This window comes from Athalia rosae, chromosome 2, assembly GCF_917208135.1.
Source record: "Athalia rosae chromosome 2, iyAthRosa1.1, whole genome shotgun sequence".
Classification (NCBI taxonomy): Eukaryota; Metazoa; Arthropoda; class Insecta; order Hymenoptera; family Athaliidae; genus Athalia; species Athalia rosae.
Window position 1 is genome coordinate 29,519,859 of NC_064027.1, and position 14,836 is coordinate 29,534,694.

The 14,836-nt window shown below is 36.4% G+C and overlaps 2 protein-coding genes and 1 long non-coding RNA gene across 13 annotated transcripts in view; 1 reads left to right on the forward strand and 2 right to left on the reverse strand.

Moving 5' to 3' along the window:
• LOC105692509 lies at positions 1-3,016 on the reverse strand. Of its 2 annotated transcripts, none has more exons than XM_048649499.1 (4): positions 2,965-3,016; positions 1,272-1,687; positions 1,041-1,184; positions 1-982 (listed from the first exon to the last, which is right to left on the reverse strand). In XM_048649499.1, exons 1-4 carry the CDS (start codon positions 2,999-3,001, stop codon positions 926-928), a joined length of 654 nt encoding a protein of 217 aa, XP_048505456.1. In that variant the 5' UTR covers positions 3,002-3,016; the 3' UTR covers positions 1-925. The 2 variants fall into 2 exon arrangements, with proteins under 2 accessions (XP_048505456.1, XP_012267170.2); XM_012411747.3 differs by lacking the exon at positions 2,965-3,016 and adding an exon at positions 1,884-2,519.
• The window catches only part of LOC105692508, a 26,662-nt gene continuing 14,498 nt past the window's right edge, over positions 2,673-14,836 (forward strand). For 2 of the 10 annotated variants that reach the window (XM_048649479.1, XM_012411746.3), the window contains exons 1-12: positions 2,674-2,828; positions 4,276-5,645; positions 6,383-6,564; positions 7,131-7,419; positions 8,185-8,443; positions 8,665-9,992; positions 10,088-10,260; positions 10,340-10,718; positions 10,802-13,149; positions 13,232-13,457; positions 13,558-13,755; positions 14,245-14,319. In XM_048649479.1, the coding sequence (XP_048505436.1) occupies positions 5,403-5,645; positions 6,383-6,564; positions 7,131-7,419; positions 8,185-8,443; positions 8,665-9,992; positions 10,088-10,260; positions 10,340-10,718; positions 10,802-13,149; positions 13,232-13,457; positions 13,558-13,755; positions 14,245-14,319 (5,700 nt within the window). In that variant the 5' untranslated portion in view covers positions 2,674-2,828; positions 4,276-5,402. Of the gene's footprint in view, positions 2,829-3,038; positions 3,193-3,302; positions 3,466-4,275; positions 5,646-6,382; positions 6,575-7,130; positions 7,420-8,184; positions 8,444-8,664; positions 9,997-10,087; positions 10,261-10,339; positions 10,719-10,801; positions 13,150-13,231; positions 13,458-13,557; positions 13,756-14,244; positions 14,320-14,836 lie in introns of those variants that run through there. The other 8 variants (XM_048649475.1, XM_048649482.1, XM_048649478.1 and 5 more) reach the window with 8 other exon arrangements.
• LOC125499816 lies at positions 7,227-7,910 on the reverse strand. Its single transcript, XR_007276805.1, has 2 exons — positions 7,769-7,910; positions 7,227-7,440 (listed from the first exon to the last, which is right to left on the reverse strand). It is a non-coding gene; the product is annotated as an uncharacterized LOC125499816 (long non-coding RNA).

Genomic DNA, 14,836 nt, shown 5'->3' on the forward strand with positions numbered 1-14,836 from the left:
TAAAATTAATTTGTGCATTTATTATGCAAAAATAGGCATAATACGATACATAATAATGACACCAGTGTAGTCTATTGAACTAATATAATAATTAATACTGAATCTATATTACTCGAAACAATTTTCGACTGGATCTGGTTCATCTTCATTACACACTATGGACTAGACAATTTTACACGTCAATGAATTATACATCTCTGAATCTTGGTACACATGATACGAGTGTGCATCTCATTGTCAGTGTAAGTATACATAAGCATAGATATAATTTATTATAATATACTGTATACTGAAAATCACATGTACGAACGATATAAAAGTTAGATTATCTTTGGCTGATTGTACGTAGCAATAATTAATTAATGCTACTATACATCTAAATACTAAATTCTTCATACTATAAATTCATACTAAGCAAAAGCAAAATAATTCTAGAAATTCTATAGTTTAAACAAAGAATAATACCTATTTTTTCAAATTTACAATAATTCAAAATTGAATATCAGATGCCGTGGACGAGCGTGAGAGAGAATACCATTAATGATCTATATCACATTGTGGTAAGAACTAAAAGTATATGTAGATACACAACCTATAACGTGTGGTGCACAATATCTGAATGTTGTGATTAATTGAAAAAGATTTCTATATTTATTTTTATGTCAGATTTCTACATACCGTACAACGTAGGTCATATTCAGTTACGAAAAACTTACTTGAGCCCCTTTACCTTTGAACTGTACTTTTCTATCTATTTATATGAATAAAAATCATTTTTTCCTTTTTTCCACTAGCTTGGATTCTCTTGTTAAATGTTGAAAATGGAGTGAATACTATAGTGTAATTAATTATTCTTATTAGACTATTATTATTTTTATTATTTGATCAAAAGATTTTAACTCTTTGGTTTCATAAAACTATCCGTTCAGCGGCCACTGAACAATTCAGCATTTTCCTCTGTATCCATGGATTGATAGCCTTGCTATAAACGATATTACACATCAATATTTGAAAAAAAATTCTTTCTCTGTACTACTTACTCTTTTCTGACGACTATCAACAGTCTCATCGAGTAACTCCGTTTCCCAATCATCTTCTCCCTCCTCTCCAGGATCAAAATTATACAATGGCATTAACCTATGTCTTAGTCGTTCCAATTTACGTTTTCGGGATATGATTAACACCTTTGAAAATATGAATGTTACAATTATTGGAAACAAAAATTAATTGCCAAAAACCACTAATGACTTAATTTTCTGTGATATTCTTACCATGGCAGATAATATTATAACAAAAACCATTACTCCCAATGGGACAAAAATATATTGTACTCCTTCAGGTGGACCAAATTCATCAAATGGCTCTTCCGTTGTGGAACAGATTATTGCTTGTGTTGTTAAATTGATGAGAGAAGATTGAGTGGAATTGACGGTGGTGTCGACAACTTTGGTCAAATTCTGGATATTGTCTGTAATTCTGTTGATACTTTCCGTGCTGGTTGGCATTGAAGTTTGACTAGATTCTGTGTATTCTGTTGATGAATTTTCAGTCGTGACATCGTACAACGCGCTTGTGAATTCTGATGATATATTAGTGAGATCGTTCAGAAGTGTCGATGAGAATGTCACGTTGGTAGAAAACAACGAGTTGTTCGAATACATTGCATCCAGGTCTGCCATTGTTTTATCTGAGGCATAAAATGATTGATAGAAAAACTATGGGATAAAATAAGAAGTAGAAGTCGTGGCACAGGAGGTTGCTCATATGATCAGTGTCAACACTGCACTTTCTGCAGGATATGATTAATTAGAAGAATTCAACCATTGCCACTTAATGTTCTTCTTCAATTCTAAGAAATTAGGCGGTAGAGTGGTACTTCCTACCTCGGTTGTGTGAAAAAGGGACGTATATCGTTTGAGGTTAGTATCACTTAAGAACGAATACACACTTGAATGTCCATTATAATATCCAAAAATTTATAAATACTATCATTTACGATGGTAAAAGGCAGGTTTTATGCTGTGTAGTGATAAAATACGGGTCACACGCGTGTTATGATATTTCTTTAACGTTTCAGTTGATTACGATAAATTGGCAAAGCAGAAAGCAAGTATGCATCAAGTACGCATCAACGTCTACTCTCAAACGGTGTGGTTGTATAAGTTGTATGATTATAGGTGTAGAGCACGTATTTCTGATTTATTTTATTTGTTCCGTTTGTTTTTGTTTTTGTTGTGGCTTAGTGGTTCAACTCGGTTCGATTACCGACGTTTGTTCCCTAAAAAAAGAAGTAATTAAAAAAAACCAGATGTTCCAACTCTGAACCCCGTTCGCAACTCTCTTCAATCTTCAATGGCGTAGAATGAAAAATTTGAGTATTATTATTGTTGACTGAACGAGATGACGTGAATTCCGGCTGATATTTATAAAATTTTAACAATGATCGTTATGCGGTTGATCTGCGAAGAACTTCGAAGAAACGTAGTTCCTTTTACACGTAACCGAGAAGAGAGAAAAACTGATGACTGGGTTGAATTAAAATTAAACGCTCTCCTGTAGTTTATAGGTTTATAGATGCATGTATACATAACGCGTGTAAATGTGTGCGCTAAATGTGTATACCTAGTATATGCTTACATACATGTATACATAAGTGAGAAAGAAAAATAAGAAAAGAAAAATTGAATGGCGCCAGTGATAGTATTGCATAGTACCACAAGGGTGCGCAGCAATATTCAGACCTCTCAAGACTTCAGTTGAGTTTTCAGTGAAAGAAAAAAAATGGTGATGATTTGGGTGTAGTCAGGGTGATATTCTGCAAAATAAATGTGAGTAAAGAGTGAATAAATAATGGATTTGTGTTATTAATTGTCTAAATAATTAGCTTAATCAATGAGGATAATTATTAAGGTCAAATATTTTTATGAGAACGGTGTAAGGCGGTTTATCTTTTCTAATATTAACCCAGTCGTGTGGTCCTGTCGCTCGTGCATCTCCGCATGACAAGTACCGATGGCCTTTAGACGGTTTTATTAGTAAAAATTTTTGATAATATCGGTATACGAGCCGCAAGTTTAATGAAATTTAATATTATCACTGTTTTTTATAATACTTGGGTTCAGACAACCCGTAAAATATGCCCTGAATGCGATATTTTTGGGATAGATGTCACATTGCGGTATAAAGGTGTTGGTGGGTGGTTGATTTTAACTCTTGGAAGTGTTAGTAAACCTAGAATGTTCACATATACGACACTGCTTTACACACCATCACAAGTACGCATGAGAATGCGAAAGCCTTGACACTTGGTACATCTGTCAAATTTTTTTTTTTTTTTCTAATTTCTATCACTTGTTTAATCCTTGATAAGTCGTTAGACTTAGTAATCGTTACTTTGATCACACCTGATGCGTCGATACAATTTTCTTTAAAAATGCAGGATATTATTCATTAGTGTGGATATAGGTAAATGTGTAAAATATTTTACCGAATTTAAGTTAGTGAAAGAATGTGAAAAGGTATGATTGGATGTGTTATGAAAGTAGAAGGTCAATGTAGAAATTACACAATGATGGTTTATTAAAAAAAAATTGATGTGAACGAATAACATTAGTGATAGATTTTTAATAGCTTTCAAAGAACTTAATAGTCAGGCCTCTTCTTTGATAAAAATAAATATGCAAATTAATACCTTGAAATTATAAGGCGGAAGGCGTATTTGTTACAACGTTATATTCTCTATATAGATGACATTCATAATTCAATATTAAAAGTACCGTATTATGCAGTAGCATAGGACTATAGGTATAATACATTACCTAATAAGAATTACTGGCTTCTACAAAGTGTATACCTATATCACGGTTGACAGACAGTATTGTATCATATATTTATTGAAATATATAAGACGCACCATCCATCTATATAGGCGTATGACCCGAGCCATTTAATTAAGTGGTACAATCATGCAAAAGAAAGACCATACAGCGCTTGTCGTCTTGTACTTCTATTTACGTCTTTGGACCTCTTCTAAACAGAGCATTTATGCAATTTCCTATTAATGCGTTGTTAATTTGGCATGCCAGGTTTTGCTTTATTATTACTTCAACCTCCACATTCGTTAATCTATTTATTATAGTTATACCGTTCTCAAATTCGTACTGTAATCCTTTTAGAAGCAGAATTTTATTCCATACTCATTATTGCAGAGATTATACAAATGAATGGGAATATGAACTTATTAAATGGTTTATTGTGTTTGATTTGTTTGCACAGAATGTTAGCAAAATAAATATGACGAGAAGCTGCTGCAGAGGCAGGACTGAATCAAACGCAGAAATTTACCAAGCACGGTGTACCGTCTGTACCTACATCTACAACAACCGATGCGACGACAGCTTCAACGGACCATCAAGTGACCATCAGTCGTTGAGAAACACGTGGTCCATAATATCACCAGATATTTTGACAGTCAATTTTGAATCACTCAGTCTTGAATACCACAACGTCATCACAGAAAAATGCATCACTATTGACGAGAACCTCTAAATTTCTTTATTACAAACATAATCTTTTCACCGTAACTTTTTTTCGTTTTAATAAAAAAATCATTCAAGCAATACAGACAAAACAATTCCAGTATGATTTTTAGCTGATTCAATAATAAATAAACCTGAGTTTTTCCAAATTTCAAATCTTCACAACATTGTTACAGTAATCCATCAACTTAATATAACAATAATAATATTATTAATGGTTTTAAAAAAAAACTCAAATCCGTACTAATCACATCCCAACAGTACCGAATCGATGTAGTGTGTTTAACACTACAATGTTTTGTACACCGCCTGACTGTCATTCGAGAAAATTTTCTGGAGCACTTGGTACGGACTTGGATTAAATCTTAGGATAAAAACGAGTGTAAATATCTAATTTGAAATTGATTGACTAAATGAATTCTCGTTAAATTGGGAAGACTTTAAAAAAAACAACGCGTTTGAATATCTACATATTCATTAAGGACAAGCAAACAAGCAATTACTAAACCACAAGAATGATCAGAAGACATTTATTTTTAGTGTACAAACGTAAACAGGGATTACATCTAAAGTAATGAGAAGTTGAATAGAAAGGAAATTGAAAAGAGAAAAGAAAAGAGATTACCAACATTGATCTGATTGCTAAATTTCAAAGTTCATATATATATATATATCTAATATAGATTTTATTTAATTGTTTTTACTTTCAACGCCAAAACAAAAAATAGTATCTCAAAAACGTGTGCAAATGTTTGTGGTGAATTTTCAGAACGTAAAATTGAAAGGAAAGAAGAAAATAGCGTAGAGAAAAAAGATATACAAAAGTTTTCTTATATTCACTTTTGAGTTGGTTGTGTACGTGCAATGCCGAGATGCTGTAATGAGAGAAAAACGTCGAGTCCGGTGACCAACAATAACCGCAACAACAGTGAGGATATATCACTGTTACGTACAAATACTTTGGAACGTAATAGCTTTTCGATTCCGTGCCAATCGGAGCTGGACGACGACCTACCAATCGTAGAAAGGTCTCATAGAAGACTACGGTGTGACTTGAGTCCAGTACCCACTAGCACCACCGTTAGTTCTAAACTTTTCAGCATTAAGGTATGCAATCAACAAATATTGAATCGTCTCAATGAGATTTGAACATATCAATCTTGATATTATTTTCACAGTAGCATTACATTCTTTTTTGCTAGGCATACAGATTTCATAATATTATAGTTTGCTCATTTTCTTTTCTCTTTCCCTATTATGTTATGAACACCTCAGAAAAAAGTTTTGATAATTTTTAGCACTGTTTATTTCGTAACGGAAGTTTTTAAATTTTCCATATTATTCTCTTTTATTACTCCTCATCCTATGACGAATTAGGAAAGAAAAGTATTCCCCTCCACAACTTGGTATGATTCATAATAAATTTCCAAAATAGCTTCTACTAAATTCATTCAAAGTTATGTGTCATCTGATTTCACTGAATTTGCTTTTACTTTTTTTTTTTTATTTCATAGTTCCTGAAATATGGGATGCTGTTCTATCAGAATAAGAACAAGTGGTCTTAATTTTTCTGCTATCCTCTTTACAAATCATGTAAAGCTTAGTGCATACACAAATTGGACGTGACGTTATTAATAGTAGTTGTTATCATCGCTTGTAATATGAACTAGGTACATGAATATAGAAAACATCCTTCAGTAGCTTTGCACTGTAACTAAGTAATCTTCCCAATTCGACATGTTCCTTATCATTTATTATTCAGCATGTGAAAAGTTACATGAATAAAGTATTCAACATTAAATCATTATGAATCTGAAAAATTAATTTTGGTATTTCAATTACAGGGTGAAAAAGGAAATCAATCAAGACAGTTGCAACAACAGGTGATAAGCGGAACCGTTGGTGTTGGTGGTGGAGGTGGTAGTGGTGGAGTTGGTGGTGGTTGGCATAAAGAAAGCAAAAAGAAAGCAGCTATAGGCAACGCGGTGCGTGGACTGTTTCCATCTGGCCATAGCAGGCAGGACAGGTACAATCATGTCTGTATCAACAACCATGCTTTTATGCACCACCATATTCACATTTTTTTTTCATCATTTCATTGTTCATCTTCTCTGATTTTTTTGCTGTCAATCGAATCACTAACTTCGTTTTCATCAAGAATTAATTAATTAGATTCTATGGCCATGTAGTGTCCTTGGAACAAGTTAGCTGTTCTTATGTTACATCATATCGAGCTGGCTAGACAAGACGACAATTTGACCACAAGTAGCGACGGAATAAAAAATCAATAGCTAATATCTTGTTGCTTCGTAATAACAGTAATATCGATAGAAACAAAATGCATCAGAACTTATTATTTCAAAACAAACCCCACACACATCTTTTCGTTGACTGCCTTTTTATTCATCTGCCTAACAAAGAATTCATTTGCTTTGCTTTTAGTTACTAAAAAGTGACTGCACGTCTATTAGAAATTTTCATATAAATATTAAACTCTGCGTATGCATGTTTAGACGTTGTTTCTTGTAACTGAAAAATTAGAGATCAATTTGGGACCTATTCACCTTCTATAAGAAATAATTAATTTTGCAGGTATGAGACAAGCAGGCAGCGCTCCCCAGGAGGGACCGGTGGTGGCATTGGCTTGTCCGGCTTGTGTCCAAGGCTGGTGGCGGGTGGCGGTGGTACTGGTAGCCAGGGTGGTGTGGGGGTGGGGGTGGGCCACCTAGCCCCCCAGGAGGCGGGAGGCACATGTAGCGTCGTGACCACGCAACGACACCACAACCACAATCACAACAGCAACCACGGACATAGGCGTCAACGAAAAGTCTCCGTCATTTCTCAAGCTGGGTCCAGTACAAATACTGCTGCCGATCGTAAGGTTTGTGTTTATTGTATATACCTATAGGATGTATGGCACAATGAATTAAATAATCAGTAGTTACTCGCGATCTGATTGTGACTCTTTATCTTTTCATATATTTCAAGAAGCTGTTTCACAATCAATCTAATCAGTTTTCAGAATGACAAATTAATCACACAATCGCTGATCAAAGATTGAATGATCGAACAATAGCTTGTAGTTCATATTTAAGCCTGAAAATCATAGAGTCAAGATCAGACCACAAACGAATTTTATATCAACAAGCATTTTGACTGATCATTCTAAAGTTTAATATGTCTGATATGAAGAAAATAAAACCGCCTTCCACCCTTAGCAAACTACGCACTTTGTTTTTGAGATTTAAAAAGGTAAGCACTTTTCCTTGTTTTTCCTGCAGGCAAATACCAAATTATTCGAAAACAGCTTTGGTCTTTCTTTGATGCCGTATAACTACGCCGTCTCACAAGTTACTCGGTTTACGAATCAATGAGGTGTATCCTGTATCAATTCTGATAAGGCCGACACCTACACCAGTTTTAATATATACTAGTGTTTGTGGGTTGTCCAAGTTGTATTATCATGTTGAGCGGTGAAATTACCACATGAGGTTTAGTTCATATCCGACCACGTACATTAAATGTATGGTGTAAGTGATAGCCAAAGACAAAACATATGAATTTGTAGCTGTGTCAATTTGAAATATTGTTTAAATATTTTCAAATTCCATAGTATTGACGCTCTTTTTTCTCTCTTTTCAATCAGATATCACCAGGTGTGAATCGTTCATCGGTTGCAGTTTGTAAAAGACAGACAAGGACGAGTCGTGTAGAACACAGTGGAGATTCGATATCTATAGGAAGCTCGCCATCGCCAAAAAAAAAGGCTCCGTCTGGACTTCATATCCTTGATAAATCTGTGGCACAGAATCTATCTTTGAATCCTCTTGAACAAGAGAATGATCGCAGCTTTAGCGATGCAGAAGAAGCAATTACTGCTACGGAAAATTTCTCTAGTATACCAGGTGACTTTTATGTCATTCAACTGTTATAATTTTTTATTGTATGATATTGAACTATAATGTGAAATATTTGTCTGTTTCCGTATACCGTCATGTTGTTACAACTGTTGAAACCTTGTGTTATTTCTATATTCGATAGCTAACATTATGTTTTGTAACCGATCGATAATATTATTTTTGGAAAACATGGCAGTGAATTTATTATTTTCATTTTTTAATTCCAGGTGCTAGTTCTTCTACTCCTTCCACCCCTGTTGGTAAAGTGAAACCTAGAAAAACAAGTAAAGACGAGAAGGTCGAAAAGAAAATGTCCTGCCAAAGTAGTAGTGAAGGGACCAAAAGTACTGACAATATTCGTAAGATGACTTCAGAAAGTGTGGATAGCTTGCAAAGTCCAAGAAAATCATCTGTGGATTCTGGTGAAGTGGCAAAAACATCTTCAACTCCGAGAAAACCATCGATGGATAATACAGACGATGATAGAAGTGTTTCAAATGTTTCAACTGTGCAAAAATCATTGACTAGTTTAACTGAAAGTGCCAAGATCTTGGAAACTGGTGAAAATTGTGATAAAAAAAGTAAAACAAGACGTGAAAACAGCTCCGACAGTAGCAGGACAGCTATAACAACCAAAAATATTCCTACCAGTCAAGTTGAGAGTCGAAAAACGTCTTTAGAAATATTAGAGGGCTCAAAATCATTGTTAACCGCGCGTAAAATATCGGTTGATAGTGCAGATACAATTAAAGGAAAAAGGACAACAGTGGATGGTTGTGTGTCTATAAGTAGAAAAATATCGACCGAATCAATGGAAAATAGAAACATTAACGTTTCCGTTAAAAAATCATCCACGGAAATAGTTGAAATTATTAAATCATCGAACACTGATAGTAAAAAAATGACAAGAAAAGTCTCAACGGAATCTGTAGATAGTGGGAAAACTGATGCAGGGGAAATATCTAGTCTAGAAAAAGTGAGAAACTCAAGGTTTGTGACTTCTCGAGTATCAGAGGATGCTGACTTTGATACAAAGCCACAACATCAAGATGAACAAGTAACAATTTACGATCAGGATGATAATGGGACTAGTATGAGTGACATTGTTGCCGCGCAAGCCATGCACGAATCTTTATCTAAATTAGGGAAGGTTCCTCCTATGGACACGGAAACTCCCAGCGTCATCATTGAGGAAGTGCCAGAAGAAATTCCTAACAAAGAAGAAAAGGTCACTAGCGAAAATGACAACAAGTATAGCGAGGCAGGAGCAGATGAAGCAGTTGAAGGATTTATCGGACCTTTACTTGACGAAAATTTTAAAGCTGATGAAAAGTTGACACAGAAAACTATGGCTATGGACGAGATAAAAACTCTGCTCATGAAAGTCAAAGTACAGGCGGTTGAAGAAGATGAGGATGAGGAAAAGGCTATCGGCATTTCACCTGATGGAAGATTTTTGAAATTTGAAGAAGAAATTGGTCGTGGAAGCTTTAAAACCGTCTATAGAGGTCTTGATACTCAGACAGGTGTCGCCGTTGCTTGGTGTGAATTACAGGTGTGTATGTCTTCACACTCTTATTTTTTTTGATTCTCGTATACCACATTCTGTTTAATTCATATCATTTTTATCATGCAATTGCCATATTTCAGGAGAAAAAATTAAACAAAACTGAACGATTGAGATTTCGGGAGGAAGCAGAAATGCTGAAAGGATTACAACATCCTAATATAGTAAGGTTTTACGATTACTGGGAAGTTACGCTTACACGTCGAAAATACATCGTACTTGTTACCGAGCTTATGACATCGGGAACTTTAAAAACGTAAGTTCAAAATATTTAATGTACGTTTCGCTGCAATGACTCACACTAATTTGAGTTTTAACAATTTTTGTGAAACCAGATATCTGCGGCGGTTCAAAAAGATCAATCCAAAGGTGGTCAAGTCTTGGTGTCGTCAGATCTTGAAAGGATTGAGTTTTCTTCATTCGAGATCGCCACCGATCATTCATAGGGACTTGAAGTGTGACAACATTTTTATCACAGGGACGACGGGAAGTGTGAAAATTGGTGACTTGGGATTGGCGACTCTCAAAAACCGAAGCTTTGCTAAAAGTGTTATTGGTACTCCAGAGTTTATGGCACCTGAGATGTACGAAGAACATTATGACGAATCGGTGGATGTCTATGCCTTTGGTATGTGCATGCTAGAGATGGCTACCAGCGAGTATCCATACTCGGAATGTACTGGACCTGCGCAGATTTACAAACGCGTTGTATCGGTAATTAAATCGTGTATTTTTATAAACCAGCCTCTCTACTCAGATCTTTACAGTATTTTGAGTATTGGCATTGCATGTTTCAGGGTGTAAAACCGCAGAGCTACGATAAAGTCGAAAATCCCGAAGTCCGTGATATAATTGAGATGTGCATTCGATTGAAAAAGGAAGAACGTCCTCTAGTCAAAGATTTGCTGAATCATGAATTTTTTGCGGATGATGTCGGTCTTAAATTAGAGATGGTATCCAGAGAGACAGCCGTTGCGGATTCGGAACTGTCACGCGTGGAGTTTCGGCTCAGAGTACTTGATCCTAAAAAGCGGAGTAATAAACACAAGGAGAATGAGGCGATTCAATTCGACTTTGATATATTAAGTGATAATGCGGAGGAAGTCGCATCGGAAATGGCTAAATCGAGCCTGATTCTTGAGGAGGATGCTAAAGCTGTCGCAAAGATGTTAAAATCACAAATCGCGACTCTGCTTAGAGAAAGAGATGAAAGGAAAGTCAAAGAAGAGAAAGAACGACTCGACAGAGAAGCTGAATCAAATGCAGTGTCAGATAATTTGTTACAACAACAACAACAAATGCAGCAACAGCAGCTGTTGATTCAACAGATTCAGTTGCAGCAACAACAAATTCAGTCTGGTATAGGTATGCAGATGCAAGGATCGATCCAGATTCCAAGCCAAGTACAAATTCAGCAGCCATTACAAATTCCATTACAACAGCAGCAGCAACAGCAACAGCAACAGCAACAGCAGCAACAACAACAACAACAACAACAACAACAACAACAACAACAACAACAACAACAACAGCAGCAGCAGCAACAACAGCAGCAACAAGTACAGTTGCAACAGATAACTCAACAGCAACAAAATATGCAGCAGCATAACTTACAACCTCAACAAGTCCAGTTGGTTCAGCAGCAACCACTTTTACAACAGCAAACAGCGGTTGTTCAGCCACAGCAGGCACAGCAAATTACGGCACAGCAACAAAATCAATATCCGCAGCAGCAATATCAACAGCAAATACAGCAGGGCCTGCAACAACATGTCCAACAACAGCAATACCAGCCACAACAACAACCACAGCAGCAACCTTTACAGTACAGCCAGCATGTTGGACAAAGTCTTAGTGCAAATTCTTCGCAGTGTTCTACTCCACAAAGTATCCAAGGGCAACCTCAATTCCCTCAAGCGCCGCAGCAGCAGCAGCCACACCTCCCACAGCAACAACAAATTCACCAACAACAGTATATTCAATTGAATCAAATGAACGTACCGCAACAATTACAACACCAGACACAACTACAGCAGCATATGCCTCAACAACTGCAAGTTCAACAGCAGCAGCCAATATCTCAACAACAAACGATGCCTCAACAGCAACAAATCCTTCAGCAACAGCAGACTCCTCAACAACAAGTCCCTCAATCACAGCAAATTCCTCAACAACCGCAAATTACTCCACAGCAACAAATTCCTCAGCAACAGCAAATTCCTCAGCAACCGCAGATTGCTTCGCAACAGACGGTTCCTCAACAACAGCAAATTGCGCAACAACAAATGCAGATTACTCAACCACAACAACAGCCACAACAAATCCCTCAACCGCAAGTTCTACAGCAACCACAGCAACAAATCCAGTATTCTCAGTCCCAAATTCAGCACATTCAGCAAATGCATCAACATCCTGTAGGATCTCCACCGGTTCAAAGCCAGCAATATTACCAACCAAGCACAGCATCAAATGTCCCCTTTAGTGGTACACCAATTTATCAGCAAAACATCGGGCAACAAGTGTATCATTCGTATTCATCATCTGGTGGTTCAGCAGCTCATATCGAAATTTTATCATCCGGTCAAACAACTCAGCAAGTATTTTCTCAGCCTAATCTCCCAGGAAATACTGGCGTTGCACCGTCTCAAACTTATGCTCAGGTGGTAGGTCAAAATCCAATGGGACAATCAGTCGCATCACCTAAATTAAATGTTCAAAGTTCTACAACCGCAACGCATACACAAAGTATCCAATCTTCATGCCAAGCAAGTCAGCCCGCCTCATTATCTAGTATACAAAGTTCACCTGCACTCCTTTCTTCAAGCAGTATGCAGCAACATCATTCGCAACAGAATCTTCTTGCTCAAATACAATATTCTGGAAACTCCAATACAATTCCAGTTGCAGTTCCTGTCACCCCAAGCATGACAATTATACCAAATTCGGTTAATACAATGACGGCACAGCAGCAACAACAGGTCTTGACAAATATGGAATCGTGTACAACGGTCATTGATAGAACAATTATGAAGCAGGATACAATGGATTCTGTACAATCTTTACCATGTGAATCTATCAACGTTGTTCAAACAACTTCTCAACTGGATCAAACTTTTGCTGTGCAAAGTGCTAGTTCTATGGAAGGGTAAGCATCGATGTGACTTATTATGTAGGAACCTTGAACTTCTAAAATTTGACGTTATCATCAATACTAATTGTCTTAACAGAATACCTTCAGAGAATTCCGAAGCTACTACTGCGCCAGAAAGAAGCAGGGTGAAACGATCTGGAACAAAGCGACGGAAACCTGGAATAAAGTTAACAGTTTTGTCCGTCAGTAACGAGAATCAAGCCATGACTGTTGAGTGTCAATTAGATACGAGTAAACAAAAAACGGTCACATTTAAATTTGATAGAGACGACATGGTTCCCGTTGACATCGCTAACAATTTGGTAAGCAATGTTATTCACAACTTGTTGGTTTTAGTAACATGAGAGTGTCAACTCGAATATTGTTGGCTTACTCTTTCAATATGATTCGTAAACATTTCAGATAGCGGAAAATTTGTTGCCTCAGTCGCAATGCGATACGTTTGTGGACTTGATTGGCGACATAGTTATGCAACTCCGTTTGGATCCTGAAAGAACTCTGCCTCTTGTCGCACATGGACCACCAGATCAGTCGGCAGGAGGTAGTCCGGTGAATAGTCGGCGTCCTAGAGATCGTGACCACAGTCTCGAAACATCCAAGGTAATTTTAATTTGAACACTATAGATAATCGATTTAAGAAATATAATCATAATCAATCATTACATCTAACACGAATTATTGTTCTAATCTTATATGGTAGTAACGATTTCTACATAATGGTAGACAAAGTGTTGAAATAAAAGCGTTTCGTTCATCCAACATTATAATAGCCATCGACGAACGATGAATGGATTATTATTTAAAATACATAATGCATCTTACACAATTTATTTATGAATGTGATGGCATGTGTGGAAAAAAATAAAACCGTTGGTTTCATTTGCGTGATGCGATCACGGTGCATGTTCTGTCAAAATAAAATCTCGTCTTGCTACCAGAAAAAAAACAAATAATAAAAAAAGAAAGAAAAGAAAGAACAAAACAATTAAGAAAAAAGAAATCGTGTTTCAATATAAGGGAGAATTATATTTGAGTCTGTGGATTGAGATAATTAGGACGCATAATTAGTGTGTGTGGTTTTGGACGCAGCAGGTGAGACACGGCTCGTTAACCCGTCAAAGCAGCCATCGATCATCGTACAAAGTCCATCGTAGGCACCGTTCGGTGAGTCTCTATCTCTTCTCTCCACTGTTTTGGTTCGTTCCGTTTTTCCTTTGTTTTTTGGTTTATAGGGAACAATGCGGTGGTGTGCTTGTTGATCTGTTTCTGTCGTTGAAAAATCTTTCACACTTTTCCCATACTTTTTGTTTTCCAGTGTGCTGTATCTACTATTATTAACTGACATTTTTTAGGTCTTTATCATGATGTGCAGATCATTTTATGATGGCTTATCCATCATCTGTGTGCATGGAGGGAGTAAAGACCGGCGTAATACAATCAGCGTACGACTTAATCGACGATGAAATATTGTGTTTTCCAGATTTTTCGTCACTTAGAATTAATGAAACGGTTTATCACCAATTGCATGCCATGTAAAATATGATTTTCTAGTAGTATGGAGCGTGTTCATTTCAAAATGAAACACGAGAGATTATTATTCGTTAATGGTGATTACTGGCTAGAAAATATATGTTGAGATTCCTTGCGAAATAGTCTGAAGAATCGATGTGCTCTGGTTCTA

Coding starts and splice junctions, on each gene's coding strand:
- LOC105692509 (XM_048649499.1), bottom strand. CDS start 3,001: ATGCGGAGATGCACGAGCGACAGGACCACACGACTGG. Junction 1,688..2,964: donor CGACAGGACCACACGACTGG/GTTAATATTAGA, acceptor TTTATGCCTCAG/ATAAAACAATGGCAGACCTG. Junction 1,185..1,271: donor TTATAATATTATCTGCCATG/GTAAGAATATCA, acceptor ATATTTTCAAAG/GTGTTAATCATATCCCGAAA.